At 36.7% G+C, this 18,739-nt stretch overlaps 1 protein-coding gene across 1 annotated transcript in view; it reads right to left on the minus strand.

The window, feature by feature from the left end:
• GRM8 (glutamate metabotropic receptor 8) overlaps positions 1-18,739 on the minus strand; it is a gene marked incomplete at both ends in the record, with an annotated part of 341,814 nt that overhangs the window by 181,504 nt on the left and 141,571 nt on the right. Inside the window, 3 exons of the mRNA XM_084279529.1 lie at positions 6,480-6,617; positions 7,756-7,910; positions 8,375-8,510. Of these exons, the coding sequence (XP_084135655.1) occupies positions 6,480-6,617; positions 7,756-7,910; positions 8,375-8,510 (429 nt within the window). The remainder of the gene's footprint in view (positions 1-6,479; positions 6,618-7,755; positions 7,911-8,374; positions 8,511-18,739) is intronic.

Raw genomic sequence — 18,739 nt, forward strand, 5'->3', positions numbered from 1 at the left:
TCCATCTATTATTTAATGACACATGATGTGGTTTGATTTAGTACTACATTAGAGGCAGCATGGGACCACAGCAGTGCAGCTACCTGTAACACACAATTTTCACAGCTCTAAGATAAGGTCCAAAGCAGAGTAAGAAAAAGCTCAGACTATGGCAGATAATCCTCAGAGTATTTGGTGTCCAACTGATGCAATGGGTAGCAAAGTTTCTATAGTAAACTTGGCATCTGCTTGTCATGCTGCAAATCCAACTACTGTGATTTTTTTTACACAGAATTACTGTATTTACACAAAACAGCAAAACACATTTTATAAATAGAAACAAAAAACCAAAAATCCTCCTGCAATGTGTTTATAAGCTACTTTTCAAATGGGAATCAAGAAAATACAAAGCAATAAGAATTGCCCTTTCTGCCTCTTATGTCTAAACACATGAAGGAGCATGCAAGCTCCTTCTGTGTGCTTGAGAACAGTCCCTCTTGAGCCTTCGTGACTTTTAAGTATTGCAGTACAACCCACTGTGCATCTCAACTGCATCTCTGTGGCTTTTTTTTTTTGACTTTTTCTAGATCTCATCAAGAAAAAAAACATACTTCAGGAGTGATTTTGTAGTAATGAAACCATTAATCTAAATAGCAATGCAATGTACATCTGCAAGATTCACTTACTGCACCTGAAATTTTCAGTTGGATCTATGACGTTTTTCAGAATGTGGCTGTGTACACATATGAGTAGAACTACTTCTTTATATTAATATTTTTAGGTGTTACTGCATTTTCAAAGAAGTTATTTAACAGAAAACCAATAATGTATCTGTAAAGTTTCTAGTATGCATGTTGTCTGTTATACTGCACTATGAATATTTTTAAGTGAAAAAAAATAGTTCAGTTTGATAGAGCAAATTGAAATTAGACTAATTTGCACAGGTCTCTATATGCTTTTGGAAACTCTTCCATCTTTATTTTTAGCAGTGCAGTCAGTCATTATAGGCAGTTAAAGGCTGATTAGGTTTGCAGCATAGTTAAAATGCAAACCATCCAAAATAGGGGGGAGAGACTACTTCTATAGCAATGTGCATGAACAAGGGGTTTTTATTAACATTTTTGTTGAGGTTTTATTAACGGCCCACATTTTGTAAATACTATGATAAATGCATGCCTTGAAGGGATGCTATGGGGGAAACCCAGAACAAATCTCAATGGAACTATATCTTCTTACATCAGATTTGAATTTGAGCAACCATTGTACACATTAAAACATGATACAGTAAGCAACGTTATTTCATGTTAGATTTATATCTGCTTATGCATGCGCACACAAATATCTGCCTGTGTATACACATTGGATTTCTTCAGAATTTTTTGTTAGAATAAAATCAAATATTAATATTCTGTGAGGTTAATGGAAGCAAATCTAAGTACATTCAATTCTTACCCTTCTCCCTTAACTCTTCACAACTAATGCTGTTTTTCTTTTTTTATCAGTGTTTTGGTCTTCTGAAAGAGTGATGGTAGATATTGTCAGCCTCACAATTTAATGCAAATGGAACTCTAGGATAGATTTGTTTCAAATCATTGTAGTCATACTTTTGTACATTTCTCAAGAAACACAAGGTCTAGTAGCTTACCTTAAGGTAGAACTAACAATTAATAACTCTACAACCAAAAGCTGGAGTTAACACAACACCAGGAATAAATCTGGTCAGTCCACAATGTTTCTAAGTTATGTTAAATCTTAGGCTACCAAAAACTTGGCCCAACAATTGACTCAAATGAGAAGCCAAACATATGGGAAAATTCTCCAGACTTTAAATAAGTAAATCGAGAAGCATGCTGTCTCTGACATCTCCTGCAACCATGGTGCAAACCCTTCCTCTTGAAGAATGTAGGTAATCAAAGGGTGAATGCTGTCTCTGTCTTTAATTATTTTTTGCTGCAGCACAGGGATAAGTGAAAAACTTCTCATCTCCTCGCTTCCCACAAAGAGATCCCAGTGCTAAAGAGAGGCTGTTGAAGATCCCTGAGAGACTCATGTCTCAATAAAGATCTTTTTATCAAATATAGAAAACCTGTACCTTGAATCAATATGTAAAGTGAAGTTTCTTGTAATCTCTACAGGCAATTCAATTATTCTAGTACTCCATTCTTTTCCATTTTGTTGTAGTAAGACAAATGAGTTTTCTCTCCTTCCCCAGTTAAAAAAGTTTAAGGGTAGTCATTGAATAATTATTTCATGTTAACTAAGTTAATGGAGCAAGTTGATTTATTTTTCTAAATGCAGAAAGTTTAGAACAAAAAAAAATCTAATATTTTTCAAAGTATTGGTCTAATCTTGATTATTTGATCAACATACACTCATATTCAAAACTATATAGAGCTAGTTGCAAATCAAGAGTGGCAAAGCAATTACTTTTTTTTCAAAGCAAAGGTGAATTATTGTTTTCTGCAAACTGGCAAAAATCAGAAAGCAAATTATGCAGCAAATTCAAAAGAAACATAACTGTATGTATCTTGAAAGCACATTTAAAAAAATAAAATAAGAAGCAACAGCAACCACAAATGAATATTATTTTTAAGCCATCTTAAAATAGCAGTTTCTTTAAACAAACTGTTTAAGCCATTACAAGACTAGAATATAATAATCAGTAAGTATAAGAACAGGAGGTAAGAAGGCCTTTGTAATTCTTAACCTTGAACAAGGAGAGGAAATCCCTTTCAGGACTTGAATGTATTAAAAAGACTCTTGATTTTACATGGAAAAGAAAAGAGAAAAATATCTTTTAGTATGAAGCATTTTCTAGTATCTTCATAAAATGCTTGAAATTGGATTAGATTTGTAGCCTCCTTACTGCAGGTAGTAAAAGTTCAAAGCTATGAACAGATAACTCGACTAAATAGAGAACAGAGATACCAGTTTGTTGTTGTTGTTGGGAATTACAAATGTCATATGAGAAAAAGATACAAGTATCTCCTAGATAAGATAAGCAGGAATGCTAGGAAAACACATCTCAGGCCTGGGAAAACTTAATACCTATCAAATGGCCTTTCAATATCTTTGGAGAGGGAGATTTTCAGATTATAGATGTTGCTCAATGTCTTGATTTCAGCTAGGATAGACTGAATCTTGCCCCTAGCCACTGCTATAGTGCTGTGTTCAGGATTTAGGATGAGAATCATTTTGATATCACATTGATGTTGTAGTTGTTGCCAAGCAGTGAAGGACTTTTCCGCTTCTTATACTGCCCTGCCAATGAAAAGGTGGGGTGCTGCACAAGGAGCTGGGAGGGAACATAGTCAAGACAGATGTCCCAAACTGTTGAGAGATACACCATACCATAAGACATCATGCTCAGTATATATAACTGAGGGGTTGGTTGGGAGGAAGTGTGGCTCAAGAACAAGCTGAGCACCGGCCTCACGTGGTAAGCAATTGTGTTGTGCATCACTTGTTTGGTATATTCTTTTATCATCATATTCATTATTAGTATTATCATTATCAATATCATCACCATCATCTTCCTTTTCTGTCCAATTAAACTGTCTTTATTTCAATCTACAAGTTTTATCTTTATTTCTTTTCAATTTTCACTTACATTCCATTGTGGAGAGGAAGGCATGAGCAAATGTCTGTGTGGATGTTCTAGCTGCCTGCCAGGTGAAATCACAGCACTCAAGTTTTTTCAATTTCTTTCAGTCCATCACTGGCTATTAAAATGATATACAAATTGGGCTGGTGGGCAAAAGTCAAAGAGGATCTTTTTATTTGCAATACCCAAAGAAATTGTGGGGAAATTAGAATAAATGGTAGTTTTAAGTTCAGTCTTCAAGTCCTGCGCAAGAGCTTGGAGTACATTCCTTTCTAGTATTGATCTGAAATTTACAACGGAGAAAATACCCATAAAGTTTCAGAGAAAGCCCACAAGGATTTTGGTAGAACAACTGGCATCTGGACAGACCAAGGATCAAAGTCTTCAATATTAAGCTATAAACAATTAAAAGTAACAGGTCCTGTAATTTTATTGAGATTTGGGGGTTCGCTCATTTCATTTATCGCCATTATTTCAGAGCAGACTTCATGTGAAGTAATGCCTTCAGGCTTTCTAGGGAAAGACAGATTCATGTGTGTGATACTACCCTCTAATCTCTAGCAGACATAGATCATAGTAGACTGACTCATCTGCTTTGAGGGCTGTGCTATGAAGAACCAGCCAGGATTTCATTGCTGACCCTCTTTTGTGCACAGGAGAGCACAGCAAGTGAACTGGGATGGCTCAAGATGCCATTTGTGATTCTCTAGGTCTAGATTGAAGGAGTCATTCCCCCATTCTCCACCTAGCATTTCTCCTTGAATTACATGAAGTTTATTTTGAACTTCCACCCTAATCTCTTGATTCAGTTTATTTAAAATTAATACATTTTAGTTGTGGTTTTTAATCCCATCCTTTACATTTGAGATAGATAATCATAATGATCATGATAAATCAGCAGCTTTGGTTTAGATCTGCTGCTGTCCAAGTGTCCTTTCCATCATAGTAAGCCACCTTTAAGCAGTCTTAGTGAGAGGTTCTATAACTTGTAGATACCCTTTCTTTCAAAGAATCCATAGGCTTTTCCCTGCAGGTGGAAATGCACATGCAACCTTCATATGAGATTGTTCATATTTTAATCGTATCCCTCACTACTATTTTTACTTTCTGGGTGCAGAAAATACATTTTCTTTCTGTTTTGGGCACAGAAAACATGCCATAACTTTGCTCATGAAACACACGGATATCCGTTTCAAATCACAAAGTCCTTTGAATCTATCAAGATATGGCCTATGCATTTCATACACTACTTTTCCCTTGGTAATTCAGTTTGACAGATGTGATGAGGCTGAGACAAGTCATCCAACCATCTGTGGTAACATTTAGAGCTTCCCAAACTACAGCACATACACCACTCATTCCACCTGAAGAATGTCAGAAAAAAAAAAAAAAAGCATCTATTTTCCACTTGAAATACTAAAAACAAACCATTCTTTCCCACACATGGGTAACTACCCAGCCATGACTTACTGCTATATGAATCAAGACCAGGAAGTAACGGATTGGAGCAATGAGCAATCATTTAGCTCAGTGAGAAACAATAGCATGCTTTTCTTGTGGAGTGTGTAGAAGACAAGGCAACGTGGCTGAAATGAGAGAGTGTATGCATGGTGTTCATATTTCTGTGTGAGATATATCTGTGCACTGCGGAGCACAGCGCAGTAAGTCTGAATTGATGGCACAGTGCACACCCAATAAATCCAACAGTTCAGGAGGGGCAGGATGAACAGTGCGTGTGCTCAGAGGCAGCACAGGACGTCAGTCTGACAAACCCAGAAGAAGCGGGGTGCTGGTGTGCAGCTTTTGTTGGTGTAAAGTTTGGAAGCACACCTCCAAAACAAAGGCTGCATGCATGACAGCCTCAGTGGGCCGCCACAACTCCTAGAACGGCAAGCAAACCCAAAATGTTCACGTTCCATGTGTGTGGTATTATCTGACAAAGGAAAATGGTGCCAGGAAAATCAAGGCACAGTGATGGCTTATGTATGCAGTGCCAAAAATTGGGTATGGCTGCTGCCACTAGTCACAGAGATGGTGGTCGCTGCCAGTGCTTCTGGGGCTGGTGGTCGTAATTAAGGAACTGGGACTCCTGGAAACAGGCAAAAAGTATCTACACAAAAAGTAACACAGTCTGCTGTAGTCACATAAGACTGAAGGTAACAATTTTGTAGTAAACCTTGCAAGAAACAGCAAAAAGCCAACACCTCACACGTGAGGGGAAACTCAGAGCTACTGATGTGACTGCTGTATTGGCTGTCAGGACAGTCACGCCTGAGTATGATGCCTGAGCAAGCAGCTGCTAGTTACATAGAGTTTTTACTCAAACTTCATAGAGACTTTCAGCTTAGAAATAGAGACATAGAGCTTACAATGTAGAATCCTGTGCTCTTCACATGAGGACAAGTAATAGGGACATATTGATTTCATTTTTACCCCTTTCTCAAGCACAGTTTGTAAACTAAATAAGGAGTTCATGACTTGACCTATCATCAAGACCTCAAGAGTTTAAACAGAAATTTAATTTTCTCTGTATATACTTCAGGGATTACAATATGAGAATTAATGTGATATGCCTGTTCACTAGAAAAAAATCATATTGACAACTCTAGGTGGGGTGAAAGAGGAGGTCATTGAAAACATGAATGGAATTGAACCACAGCCATTCATCTTCAAAAAAATCTGTACCATCACTGGGTTTGGAAAAATTAGCTACTAGCTTTCTCAAACATTGCCCATCATATTTTTATCCGGGTTTTAATAAAAAATGTCACTTTTCTTACATTCAATAATTTGTATTGGAGAATTGAAGCAAACCAGAAGTGTGGACAGCAGAAAGCGCTTCCTTTCTTGCACTCCAATAAACAACTTACAGATAATGTTTTACTTTCATAGTTACCTGTGCATTTCTTGATATTGCTGTTTCTTTTTCCATGTGATCCTAACTTGCATCCAAAGTTCTCCTCCCAAAATTCTGCAAACCATACATTTCTTCGATTGTTAGCAAGTGTTCGGCTCCGAAAATATCTATCAAATCCTATTTTTAAGAAAAGAAATAAAAAAAAGAAGTTAAAATATGATACAGCTTAAAGATAGTAATTTAAAGACAATAACAGATTTTGTTTAAATACCAGAACAAGAGAAAGTCTTAGGTAACAACTACTGTAATATTTTATGAACACAGTACCAAAGGATTAAAACATACTATATTTCTTATCATTCTACATTTTCGGTAGAACAAGATATTTTTTGATACCTAAAGCAGTTAAAGATTCTCTAAAATACCAGCATAATTCTATATTTTTAAAAATACAATGCAGATATTTAGGGAAGCAGCTTAATTTTAATACAGAAATGACCCAAATAAAGACTTGGATACCTAGAAAAATTTAGACAAACTATAATCACCAAGTGAAAGACTGTGATGCAAATAAATGTCATTTCAAGCCCACCTGAAATCACCAGGTACCTCTTTTTTGAACCAGATGGTTCTAGGACACCTAGTTATATGGTTAATGACCTCAGTTGAGAAACTAAAGTTTTCTGCATAAACCTGATCAGATTCTGCACCAGCCTTACACCTACAACACAGCAACCATAATGAAGTCATGACTAACACATACCATCTGGATAAAACTCTTTACAAGTGTTCCCATGTGGCTAAATTCTCAGAGTATCAGCAGTGCTCAGGTTTTGTAGTCCTGTACCCGTTTAGAACACTTAACCAGAAAGTAAGAGATGTTACTATGTCCAGTATCTTCCCAGGAATGAGGTGATTCAAACTAGTTCCAGTTCATACACCAAGTCAGGAACTTTGTTAATGTAATGGCTTCTTAAAGTTTGGGAGAGGAAAGCAGAGTCTATATGCATCTCCTCCCAGGGGAATAAGGTAACTGATGATCATCCATCTGATACTCTCTTTCTTGTCCCAAAGAACAACCCAGTTATGGGCAAGAAACTCCATTACACATGCTCTAGTTATTAGACAATTATAAGATTGCCTAATTGTAGATTCAGCATCTCTTCATCTCAACAGAGATATTAAATGAATATTGAATCAGGTCAACTGAAGGTATTTATTTGCATAGTTTTCCCTGATCTTCCTGTATTTTCCGAGAACTGGGGTGCTCGAACATTGTCAGAAAATTAAAGTTTTGTGCCATGTGCTTTCTTACCATCTATTGATGTTCTTTTGGGCAGAATAGTTACTGCTCCTTCCGCAATCTCCTCCTGCTGCTGAACTGGTGAAATTTTTGATCCCCAACTATCTGAGCCAATCCAGAGGAAATGTCCAGACTGATTAGCTTTTTTGGCTGCTTCCAGTATTCGCCTGCAAACAAACAACAGATAACTAATTAAACAAACAGCATTTACAAAGAATTTGAGCATCCCTAACATTAATTCTGGCTACGCATAAGTAAGCACACACTAACCAATTAGTCAATGGTTTCACAGCCGAAAGCATATTAAACAGCTGTAGTGAACTCAAGATACGGTACTATACAAGTTAATTTGTTTCATCTTTAGCCATATTTTTCTCAGATTCTCGTTGTTTTCTTCCTTTTCAGTCACAATTAGGGCTGCACTCTTAGGAACTAGGAACAGGTTAGAACTCCCCAGAATAAAGGAGAAGGATACTATAAAATTGCAACTCAATTTCTTATCAACAGCTTTACAAAAAATTTTACATAGGGTTCAGTCTGAAACTTCCTCCATTACTCTACTCTGCATCAGCCAATTGAGCATCTCTGTGAAGATAAACCTTTCCAACACACAGAACTAGGAAACAGGTACCTAATATCATCTTCATTTGCAAACATGATCACGGCTCGAGCATTTGGAGTTTCCAACAAGCGCTTGATGATCTTTTCAAATTCTCCTGGTCTTGGTTCCCGAGGGATTTTGAGTGACTGAGCAATGCAAACACCTCCTGAGAAAAATTAAAAGGGAAAAAAACTCCAAAAATTAACGTGAAATATCCACATTTTTGGTAATCAATAGTTAAGCAGGCACTGTACAAACTTACACACTTTATTCTGCATTAAGATGTAGAATTCAGTTACCTGTTACTTAATTTTAATTTAAAATTTTAAACAACATACTGAGCCAGATCTCCCAGCACCACCCTGTGGGTCAGCTGGACCGCGCTACACAGACCTACCCCAATTTATGGCAACTGAGAAGCCAGCCTTGCCACTGAATTGCATTTAACCACAGAGCTGCAGTTTGAGAGTCACTGGGACTTTTCAGTAGCAGGAGCTACCATACACCTCTGTTTTTCCAACAGAGACTATAAACTTAGCAATAAATGCTGAGGTTACAGAATCAAGCAGAGGACCTGAATCATTCTATTATGAATGAATACATACAGATCACTTCTAATTGTTATTATGACATTCTTAATTAAGTTGTCTTAATTATTTAAGAGGTTTTGGGTTGTCATTGAATATTCTAAATTGCTAATCAGCAAATGAACATAAATTCAGAGATGATATTTATATCTACCTCTTCTTGACAGAAGGAGGAAAGTGCTAATCGAAATCTTTACATTTTACCTGTCCTGCAAAAAGAGACATCTTTGCAGAAACTCAGTGATTTCTAAAGGCTTTCACACACCAGTGCAGGGGAATCTCTACTTTTCAGATACAACACTGTTATTTATATTTGAGCACATGAGGAGAGAAATTCCTTGAGCCTGTTTCATGAAGAACTGGGTCTAGAATGGCACCATCTTCCTATATCATAGATTATCTTCCTGTGATTGTTTTCCATTTTGTTCATTTTAAGTATTTTTTCTTTAGGAACTATTCACATTGGTAACTCTAACTCCCACCAATATTTGCTCTTGCCTGTTGTTATTCACCAAATGAGACCCTCCTGTGGAGAATCTAATCATTAATAAAATCAGAAAAAAAAAGAAAATGAAATATTGTTTATTGCTAACAAAAAGTAACATGTTACTGCACAAAAGCAAACCAAATGATAACTTTTGCATGTCTGCATCTAAACATTACATTGAAGTATTGCCTTCTTTATGAGTAAGAATGTGTTTTAAAAGAGCTGTTCTATTTTTGATTAATTTTTATGAATGCTGGTGTTTATTTTCTGATCATTTGAGGCATATACATGTCTATGTATTAAAGTTATTTAGACAGATAAAGTCACAGCTAGATAGCTATGTCATGTACAGAGAGGCTTTCCAACTTTCTCCACAGTCTTGTCCTCCCTGTCAAAATGTCGACCTCTTTTTTTTTCAAAGTGCTTTACAAATTAGGTTGGTGCACGCTGTCAGTGACAGAGTTTGCACAAAAACAAGGGTCCAACCAGATGCAGCTTGGGATGTAGAGGACACTACAGAGGTCTCATGTTAGCTTTATTGAGGTGAAAGTATTTAATCTTTAAGCAAAACCAATTAATAATATAAAGGTATTTATTATACCTTTTTTCTTTCTTTTACTCAAAGAATGAGTTCAAAGCTGCCCCAAGCCTACCAGTGTTTAAGAGGAATTTGGATAATGCCCTTAATAACATGCTTTAAATTTTGGTCAGCCTTGAAGTGGTGAGGCAGTTGGAGTAAATGATGGTTGTAGGTGCCTTCCAACTGAAATAGTTCAATTCTGTTCTGTTCTGCTCTGTTCTGTTCTACTCTCTACTCTACTCTACTCTACTCTGCTTTACTCTGCTCTACGCTATTCTGTTGGGGATTCATTATCAGATTTCTTCTGCCTTTGCAGAATCTCATCAACCTTAATAATTCTCTGCACAGGCCGATCCTAAGCTTGAATCAAGTTTAGACGTGGCATATGAAACATGGAATTATCAACTGCCAGTATAAAAATGTCAACTTTCAAATAAAATCAGCCAATTTTAGTCACAGGCAAACATATCACCTTTTTCAGCTATGCATCAGTTTCTTGGGATGTTGCATTATTATTTTATTAGATTGAGAGATGCATACTACAGTATAGATTTATGCTGAAATCTCTGCTTTACATGAAAGAAAAACTATTTGCAAATCCGAATATCTGCCTTTTTTTTTAAAAAAAGGTACATATCTCTTTACCATCTATAAATAGTATTAAAATATAAATAATTTACTTTTATCTGCTTTAAAATGAATATAGTGCTTTTTTCTGGCAACACATTTCTTCATACTTTTATGAACAGTCTGGCTCTCCATGACAGACAGCTAATTTGCCAATAACAACAGATGAGCCTGTATAGCAGGTGACCCTCATATTCACCAGGTATCTTTGACAACCCAGTAATGAAAAGATGGACACAGTACCGTGAAAAGCTTTAGCGAATTTTCTAAACTGATATTAAGCTATTGTGATAAGACACCTAAAAGGTCCTATACTGCAACCTCTTTTCAAGTAACAGGATTGAAATGCAAGAGAAACATTTAGCAGCCATCCTGTACATTTTACAATCAGCAATTCGCTATTAAAAAAAAAAGAAAAAAACACTGAAAAACAAGGCCAAGTTCTCAACTGCCCCCAAAGTCATTCAGGCACAAAAAGTAAAACAGGTACTAGATATTGACATAAAGGAATAATTTGTTACCTCATAAATTTTCAGAGCGCATTTTTCAACCATTCCTATTCATGCAATGGCCCTTAGGAAAACAACATTCTTTCCACATAAAACTCAAATGCAAATATTACAAAATGTGTACATCTAATACTCTATATATAGTCATCTACAATCTGCGTGGAACGGATATCAAGCAATGAAAAACTGCAGTATCTAAAAAAGCTATTTGCAGTCAAAATGGTGTAGAAGAAACACTATTCCATCATTGTAGCAGCAAGCTCAATCATGGCTCTGCTGTGCATCTTAGCATTTCTACATTGAAGAATGTCTTAAGTACTAATAGGAACAAAATAAAATGCACTTCAGCCTTGTTGCTACATTTGTAATGAATTGTTTCAGCTATCTCCAGCACACAAACACCTTGTGGATACACTTATCTATATATTGAATATACAGCTGTTACTCAAACAAATAACGGAGTATCAATTTTCAGCTAATGATGAAATGCTAGATCCACAAAGGTACTTCCAACATTACAGTGTCTAACCTCTCAGCACCCTGCTGCCTTTCAAATCTACAGCCTGGGCTAAGAGCCCAGAAATGGAGAGAGATGAGTGTCTAGGAAAAGGATATACAGGAGCTAGCAAACTGAATAAGAAATAATTAATCCTCAAAAATAGCTACCAGAGGTACCAAAAGAACAGGTTTTAAGGACAGTATGTGGATAAACTCATGAAGTCTGAACAAAAGAGAAATATCCTCAAATCAAAAAGAAATGGGTTTTGAGAACAGTTGTCTTGTACTTGGTACCAATGCATTTACCATATGCAGCAGAGGTGCCAAAGGGCTGATGGTTCAGACACCTAATGCCCCCAGAGAATTTATAGCTGTGTATCATAAGAACAGACAGTGTCTACATGTTTCACCCTGTCAGCATTTCCCACTGATTTGGCATGGTGACTGTCCCTGTTGCTGGTTTCTAAAAACTTTGTTATCCTTCATTGTTTGCGGATGTACTTGAAAAAAACCACATTGGACTAAATTTCCCTTGGTTAAAATTATGATTAATCTAACATTTATATGAAGAAATAAGATCTAAATATTTTCTTACCAAAAAGGAAATGTTACATTCAAGCCCAGTTGATTAAAAGGACTTATAAATAGACATCAAAGAAGGCAGCACTAAAAGCTATTACTGAGACCAAGAAGGGAGTCAGAAACTCATTTCAGGTAGCTCAACCAGGAACAGATACCAGCAATTATACCCACTCCTATTGTACACATTCCCCAGTTCACATATAACACAGGAGATGAAATTAAGGGTTTGCATCAGTCATACATTTTAATGACATGAAGATGGCACCGACAGAAAGTAGCACTTCAGCTACTTTGGGGAAAAGAAAAAAAAGTCTTAGCACCAACCTGTGCTAAGTCTCTTTTGTCTGTTCTCAGACTTGTAAAACGTAAGCTGTACTCAGTCATCCAAGAGCTTGATTTGAGAAATAAAAAAATTAATATGAACTGCTCTGTGTCAGTGATGATAAGTATTAATTTGTCTTCTAACAGCTATCAAGTGTGATATCCAGCACCTGGGGCCAGGGAATGATGATGGCAGAGGTGGGAGCTAGAAATCAGGTTCACAGCAGGCACTGCCCCATTCGTGATCAGGGTCTCAATCCAGCTTCTCTGCACCATGGTTAGCAGCCAGTAACTCATGTGCTTTCCAAATGGGGACATACCCAGGCCTGATCTACAAGAATACATTTTTCAGTTGTTTTCTATACAAAAAAAAAATCACATCTTAAAGAAATTGTTCCATGCTTGGCTACAGGTGCTCTGTATAACTCAGCTTGTGGAAACAAGTTATCAAACAAAAAAAAAGAAAAAGTAGATTTTGAAGATATTGTCAGTATGGTGGATCACTGAGGCTTTTATAAAAATTATTCTTGGGGGGGGAGAGGGGTGGTAAATGTAAAAATGTAGTACCTGAATCATTTTGGTGGTTTAACTTACGGTGATTTTATCATGATAAATACTCACTTTAGTTCTCATGGGTTCTGAAGTCACAAGGTGGCATGCTAATTGTAAACCATTAACTACTCAAGCATGCGGAGGTGGATGTCAGGAGAAGTGATGTCAAACGTGTGTTTGGAAAATAGCGAGCAGACTTGGTAGAAAACTTGCACTAACAAAGTAATTTCCTGAAGCAAAGACTGTAAGATGAAGCTAAATGTAAATATACAGGCCACATTCTCTCCTCCCCCAGCTAGGATCCAGCACTATATTATAGAATTCTATAATATAGAATAGAATTCTATACTATAAAATCATAGAATATCCTTAGTTGAAAGGGACCCATAAGGACCATTAAGTCCAACTCCTGGCTCCACGCAGGGCCAGCCAAGTCAGAGCATGCGACTGAGCGTATCATCCAGATGCTTCTTGAACTCAGCCAAGCTCAGTGCTGTGATCACTCCCTTGTTACAGAAGGGAGCACTGTCTTTGCATCAAAGCTGAAGAAAGTTTTCAATTCAAGTGTGCCCAGAGTCCTCTAAACTATTTTATGTCCTCATGTATTATCTAGCACCATCATTTTAATGGGGGAAGGGATCAAGCTATGCACTTGCTTTGGAATTCTATCTATATTTTAGCATAAAGTGGCACACCTCACCTCACTCAGTATATATCATTGCAAGTCAATTATTTCAAGGCAGCCTCATCACAAATCACATTGTTCCTGAAAAAACTCAATAGCCAGAGAACAGCTGGGATCCAGTCCTACCTGGCAGGCTTTTCTCAAGTGCCTTTAAAGTATACATTTTCTTTTTTTAAGATAAATTATATGTGACTGGTCACTAGGCCAAGGAAATTGTAATGAGTCCTGTGGAGAGTTTCCAAAAGACATTTCAGAAATATGCAGAGGCAGAGAAATTCTTATTCCAAATACGGGAACAGATGTTGGAGACTCAGAAGAAGCCCCAGTAAACTCTTCAGTGATGCACACCAGGGCGCTGTCACAGACAGACACAACCTCTGTTTGACAGGAGACTGCACACTTTGAATTCATGTAATGCAAGAAAGCATGAGGAAAAACAGATAACTACATTTCTCCTCCTCTTCCAGTCCTTCCCTTGTTATATTGAAAGTGTAGAAAATCTAGACCTGGTTATACTGAAAGTGTTCCAATTGCCAGGAACCTAGTTCAGCATGAAGGTTGTTGGGGATATTAAAAATGAGATGCTCCACCTTCAAGTTCTGTTGACAAAAATCAGAACAGCCTTGTGATTTTGTGAATCCATAAAAACCACATTTTTAAGCAGAGAGTTCATTATTTGATACATCTGGATACTAAGAAATCTGAATGTTAAACTAAAATAAGTGACTATTCTGCCTGGGACTTTCACTAAAGTTGATAATCAGGAATTTTTAGGAATTACTGTTTAAACCATAACCAATAAGCATCCTCTTCTGTATCCCTAGATGGCCATAACAAAAAACCCCATATGATCACTGATGTGGCTATATGGACTTCAGGGTAACTCAGCTTTATGAATAAGATCCTCAGCCTTCTGCAGGCTCTGTGCTTCCACAGAAGTCTATGCCATGCAATCTTTACTGTTATTCAAGCCCAAATCCAGTTAAAGAAAATCTCATTCCAGTGGAGCGCCTTAGTTTCAGACACCAACTACCTGGAAATATCCTAAACTCTTGAGGCTTTTCATTTACTCAGAAGCTCACCAAATACCTCAGGAAACAATTCTGTTTCTCTTCCAAATACAGTTAATTCTTTATCCAATAGTGGCAATATTTTTTAAGCAAGGCAATATTAAGAAAATGGGTTTAAAAATTAAAACATTTTAAAAATTCTGATTGGAGAAAAGTGTCATTTAGTATCCAATAGATTAAAAAATAATGGAGGATGAGAGATTTTGCTACACCTTTAACAGAAAGAAGTCAGCATTCTGAGCCCATACATCAATGTCTTTATTCTTTTATTTAAGTAAAAAAGTGTTTTCTCAAAATTCCTTAACATTCATGACAGAGACGTTTTTAATGCACAAACAGGTCACTGATTCTTTTTCATTAACGTCAGCTACAGCCATGAGCTTTTCTACTCAAAACAGACTTTAAGAATGCAAAGTCTCTCTCAGTATTTTGGAAAAGGCTTTTTAGCAACTTTTTCTGTTTGGTTTTCTTTTATCCATTCTTTTGAAATAAAATAAAGATTAAAATAAAAAGGCATTCAGTGAAATTGTGAAAGAACACAGAAACATTCTGATAAACACAATTCAGCTATTCCTTTTAAAAGGGTTGGGTTTTTTTTACATTCCTATATGTATACGTAGGCATACAGCCATACACGTCACAAACACATGCACTCACAGATACTTACATCATGGGCAAAGCAGATGTTAATGCTAAAATAGCAAAGGAAGAAAAAAAAAAAAACCAAAATATCTCAGGCTCCATATGAGACCACTGGCTATAGGCTTCACTCATCTCTAAGGTGACATGAAGCAAGAGAGATCTTTTATTTTATATATTTAATACATTATTTCCATTCTGAACAGAAAAAAATTTATCTTTTTCTTTTTATTTTCCAGAAGAAACCATTCTGAATGTACCACTTCCACTCCTATTAACACCAATACCTGATGGAAAATAACTGTAAGGGATATTCTCACCATCATGAAACCTACTGATTTATTTTCTTTGCAGGTTTTAAAAAAACCACAGCAAACAACACATCTCTCATCCTTTGACTTTTTAGTGCCATTTGCGTAAATGAAAGCTAACTTTCACAGTCTTGAAAGTGAGAGGTTACAAGAAAAAAAAATCATCTGTAGTAGAGATGTTTATGAATGGGTAAAAGTCAGATAACCCAGAAAAAAAAAAAGGAAGTCTAAAGAGAATGAATTCTGGAAGGTTGTGAGAAGAATCTTAATCAAATAAGCAAATAACTAGTACATAAAGGGCATAGGATGCCCAAATTTCAAAACAATCTGTGGCTGAAAGAATATAATTTAAATCGGTCTCCACTTACATTTACTGGTCAGCTGTTGCAATGCTTTCACAGCTATGTCTGTTTTTATCATAATAAACATATGAATATCTCCCTCAGTAGAAGCATGATTCTTACTAGTTGCAGATTTAGAACTTGCAGAGGTATAACATGAAAAAAGAAACATACTGCTATTTTCCATTTTCTGACTACATGCTACATGCATCCTTAACGAGGAAGGGAGACCCTCTTTTTTTCTGTTTGTTTTCTAGACAAGGGGAAGACACACACTATAAAATAAATTTTAACAATGCCTAAATTCTAAAAGTTCTTCAGCTTTTTTTAAAGGTAACAACAGTTCTGATTTGAGCTCAGACTGTCCCCTGTGGTTACCTAACAAATATTTTTCTCCAAAAGTAAGTTTATTTCAATATATCCCTTATTCTTACCTCCATTTGTCTACAATTCTCAGTACTAATGGGCCTGAGCAGTGGCAAAGATTTCAATTTGATGTTTTAGTGAGTTTAGATGCAAATGGCTGCTTCAAAAATATTGTAAAAGTGGGTCAGGCATAAAAATCATCAGTTCTCCATCAAGCACAGTCAATGAACGGTCCCAACTACTGCATTCTTCAAAGGTGTTGGTTAAAACCTGATGCCATGTTAACGGAAGCACTTCCAACAGCCCTGTGTGACATACTGCTCTCTGTCTCATGGTTGTCACCATTAGATATGGAATGCTGTTTCCAAGGTCCAGCAGTTTCCTGCACACCACTGGAGACACCTTTCTCTAAACAAAGCTAGCTAAAGCCACAATTCACAAAGGGTGTATGCAGCATCATGTAGATGATACAGGCTCTTCTGGCATTCCTTATGTTTAGGCGGGAAAAGAAACCCCATGACAAGAAGGGCTGGATTTTGTAAAAACATTTAATTCTAAATAAATATAACCTTTCTTCTTTCAGGACAATTTGTTCTCTACAGGGATCTTTGGTTTAATATTTTTTATTCCACTCCTTGCCCTGTTTATTTTAAATATTTTATCAGTGATACAAAAGACTGTTTTCAGTTAAGTTGTCCTGGATTTCCTGATTTTAATGGGAGGCTGGTGTCCTATTTTTCCCTTGCATGCTTCTTACCACTATCGTGGTGTTCAGGGATTGCCTTCAGTCACCTCCTTTGCACTTAAATGCTGTACACAGGTAGCAGAACCTGACTTCTAATCATGCCTTCTAAGAAAAATAGAAGCAGTGACTAATGTTCTTAATCTGAAGCTTTTTGGTCTGCTTTTGTAAGTGAAGACATTCTTCTTCTATGTGGTCATAAAATAGCCACAGATTTCCCATACCCACTGGAATTTAAAAAGAAATCCAAACCCTTCTGCTTTTTGCTGCTTTCCAGAGGGTTGGTGGCACAAGCACTTCCATTTTTCTTTTGTGTATTCCTTTAACCAAGCAGTGAAGTATCAAGGAATTACTCTAAAAATTAGGCATTGTAAAATATTTTTCTCAGCACTTGAACTATCAAAATAATTTGCATATAAAGACTTCATTAACTTCAATGAAGATAAGTATGAGTTTGTTTACAATATTACTGAAATTTGAGCTTGAATGTGAGGTTCAAAAAATAGTCTCAAATTTGAAATGAAACAAAGTAATTTTCAATTCAGTTTTGTCTGAAGCTGAGAAAGGATAATTCTGTGATCTATATATGAAATTATACACTCATATTACTCATTAAAATCAAGAAGGGGTCACTTCTGGCATGGAAATTTATAGGAAAATCTAATCTCCACAAAGCAAATATAATACAGGTTAACAGCCTCCTATAACAATATCTTGCACAGTAACAGGGTCTGCTGCAAAATTTACTATGCAGTTTGCCCAAAGTTAAGCCTGTGTGTTATACTGTTTGAGTCCTCACTCAAGGACTTGTGCTCAAAGGGCCTTGTCTGTTTTCATGGAAATTGCCATCAGAAGACATGCCTACTTCAGCCATGAAGGAACAAGGTGAAGTTCTCTTCCAAATCCTGGATATCATACAGAATCACAGAATGCATGCTGCACAGGACAGTATCCAGGCAGGTTCTGAATGCCTCCAGAGAAGGAGACTTCACAACCTCTCTCGGAAGCCGGTTGCAGTGTTCTGCCACCCCCACAAGTAAAGAAGTTCCTCTCCATGCTTAGGTGGACCTTCTTATATTCAAGTTTGTGCCCACTGCCTCTTGTGCACAAACTGAAAAAAGACTGACCTCATCCTCATGACACCCACTCCTCAAGTCTTTATAAGCATTGATCCTCCCCCAGTCTTCTCTTCTCTGGGCTAAAAAGTCCAATACCCTCAGCCTCTCTTTGTAAAGAGGGATGTTCTACTTCCTTAATCATCTTGTAGCCCTTGTTTGTAACCTCTCTAGTAGCTCCCTGTCCTTCCTGATCCAGGGCACACAATAATCCAGAAATGACACTGCATATGAGGAACTCTGTTCATTGATTAGACTAAAAGAGAAAATATTTGCAGGCTCAGGAACAAAAATCATCATCTACCTTCACCTCTTCCACAATTTTTCAAAGGCCTAAACTAGCTTTTGGAAAGGCAGTTTCATTAAAATTGAAGTATTTTGCA

The sequence above is a fragment of the Gallinula chloropus genome (assembly GCF_964237585.1).
Source record: "Gallinula chloropus genome assembly, chromosome: 1".
NCBI lineage: Eukaryota > Metazoa > Chordata > Aves > Gruiformes > Rallidae > Gallinula > Gallinula chloropus.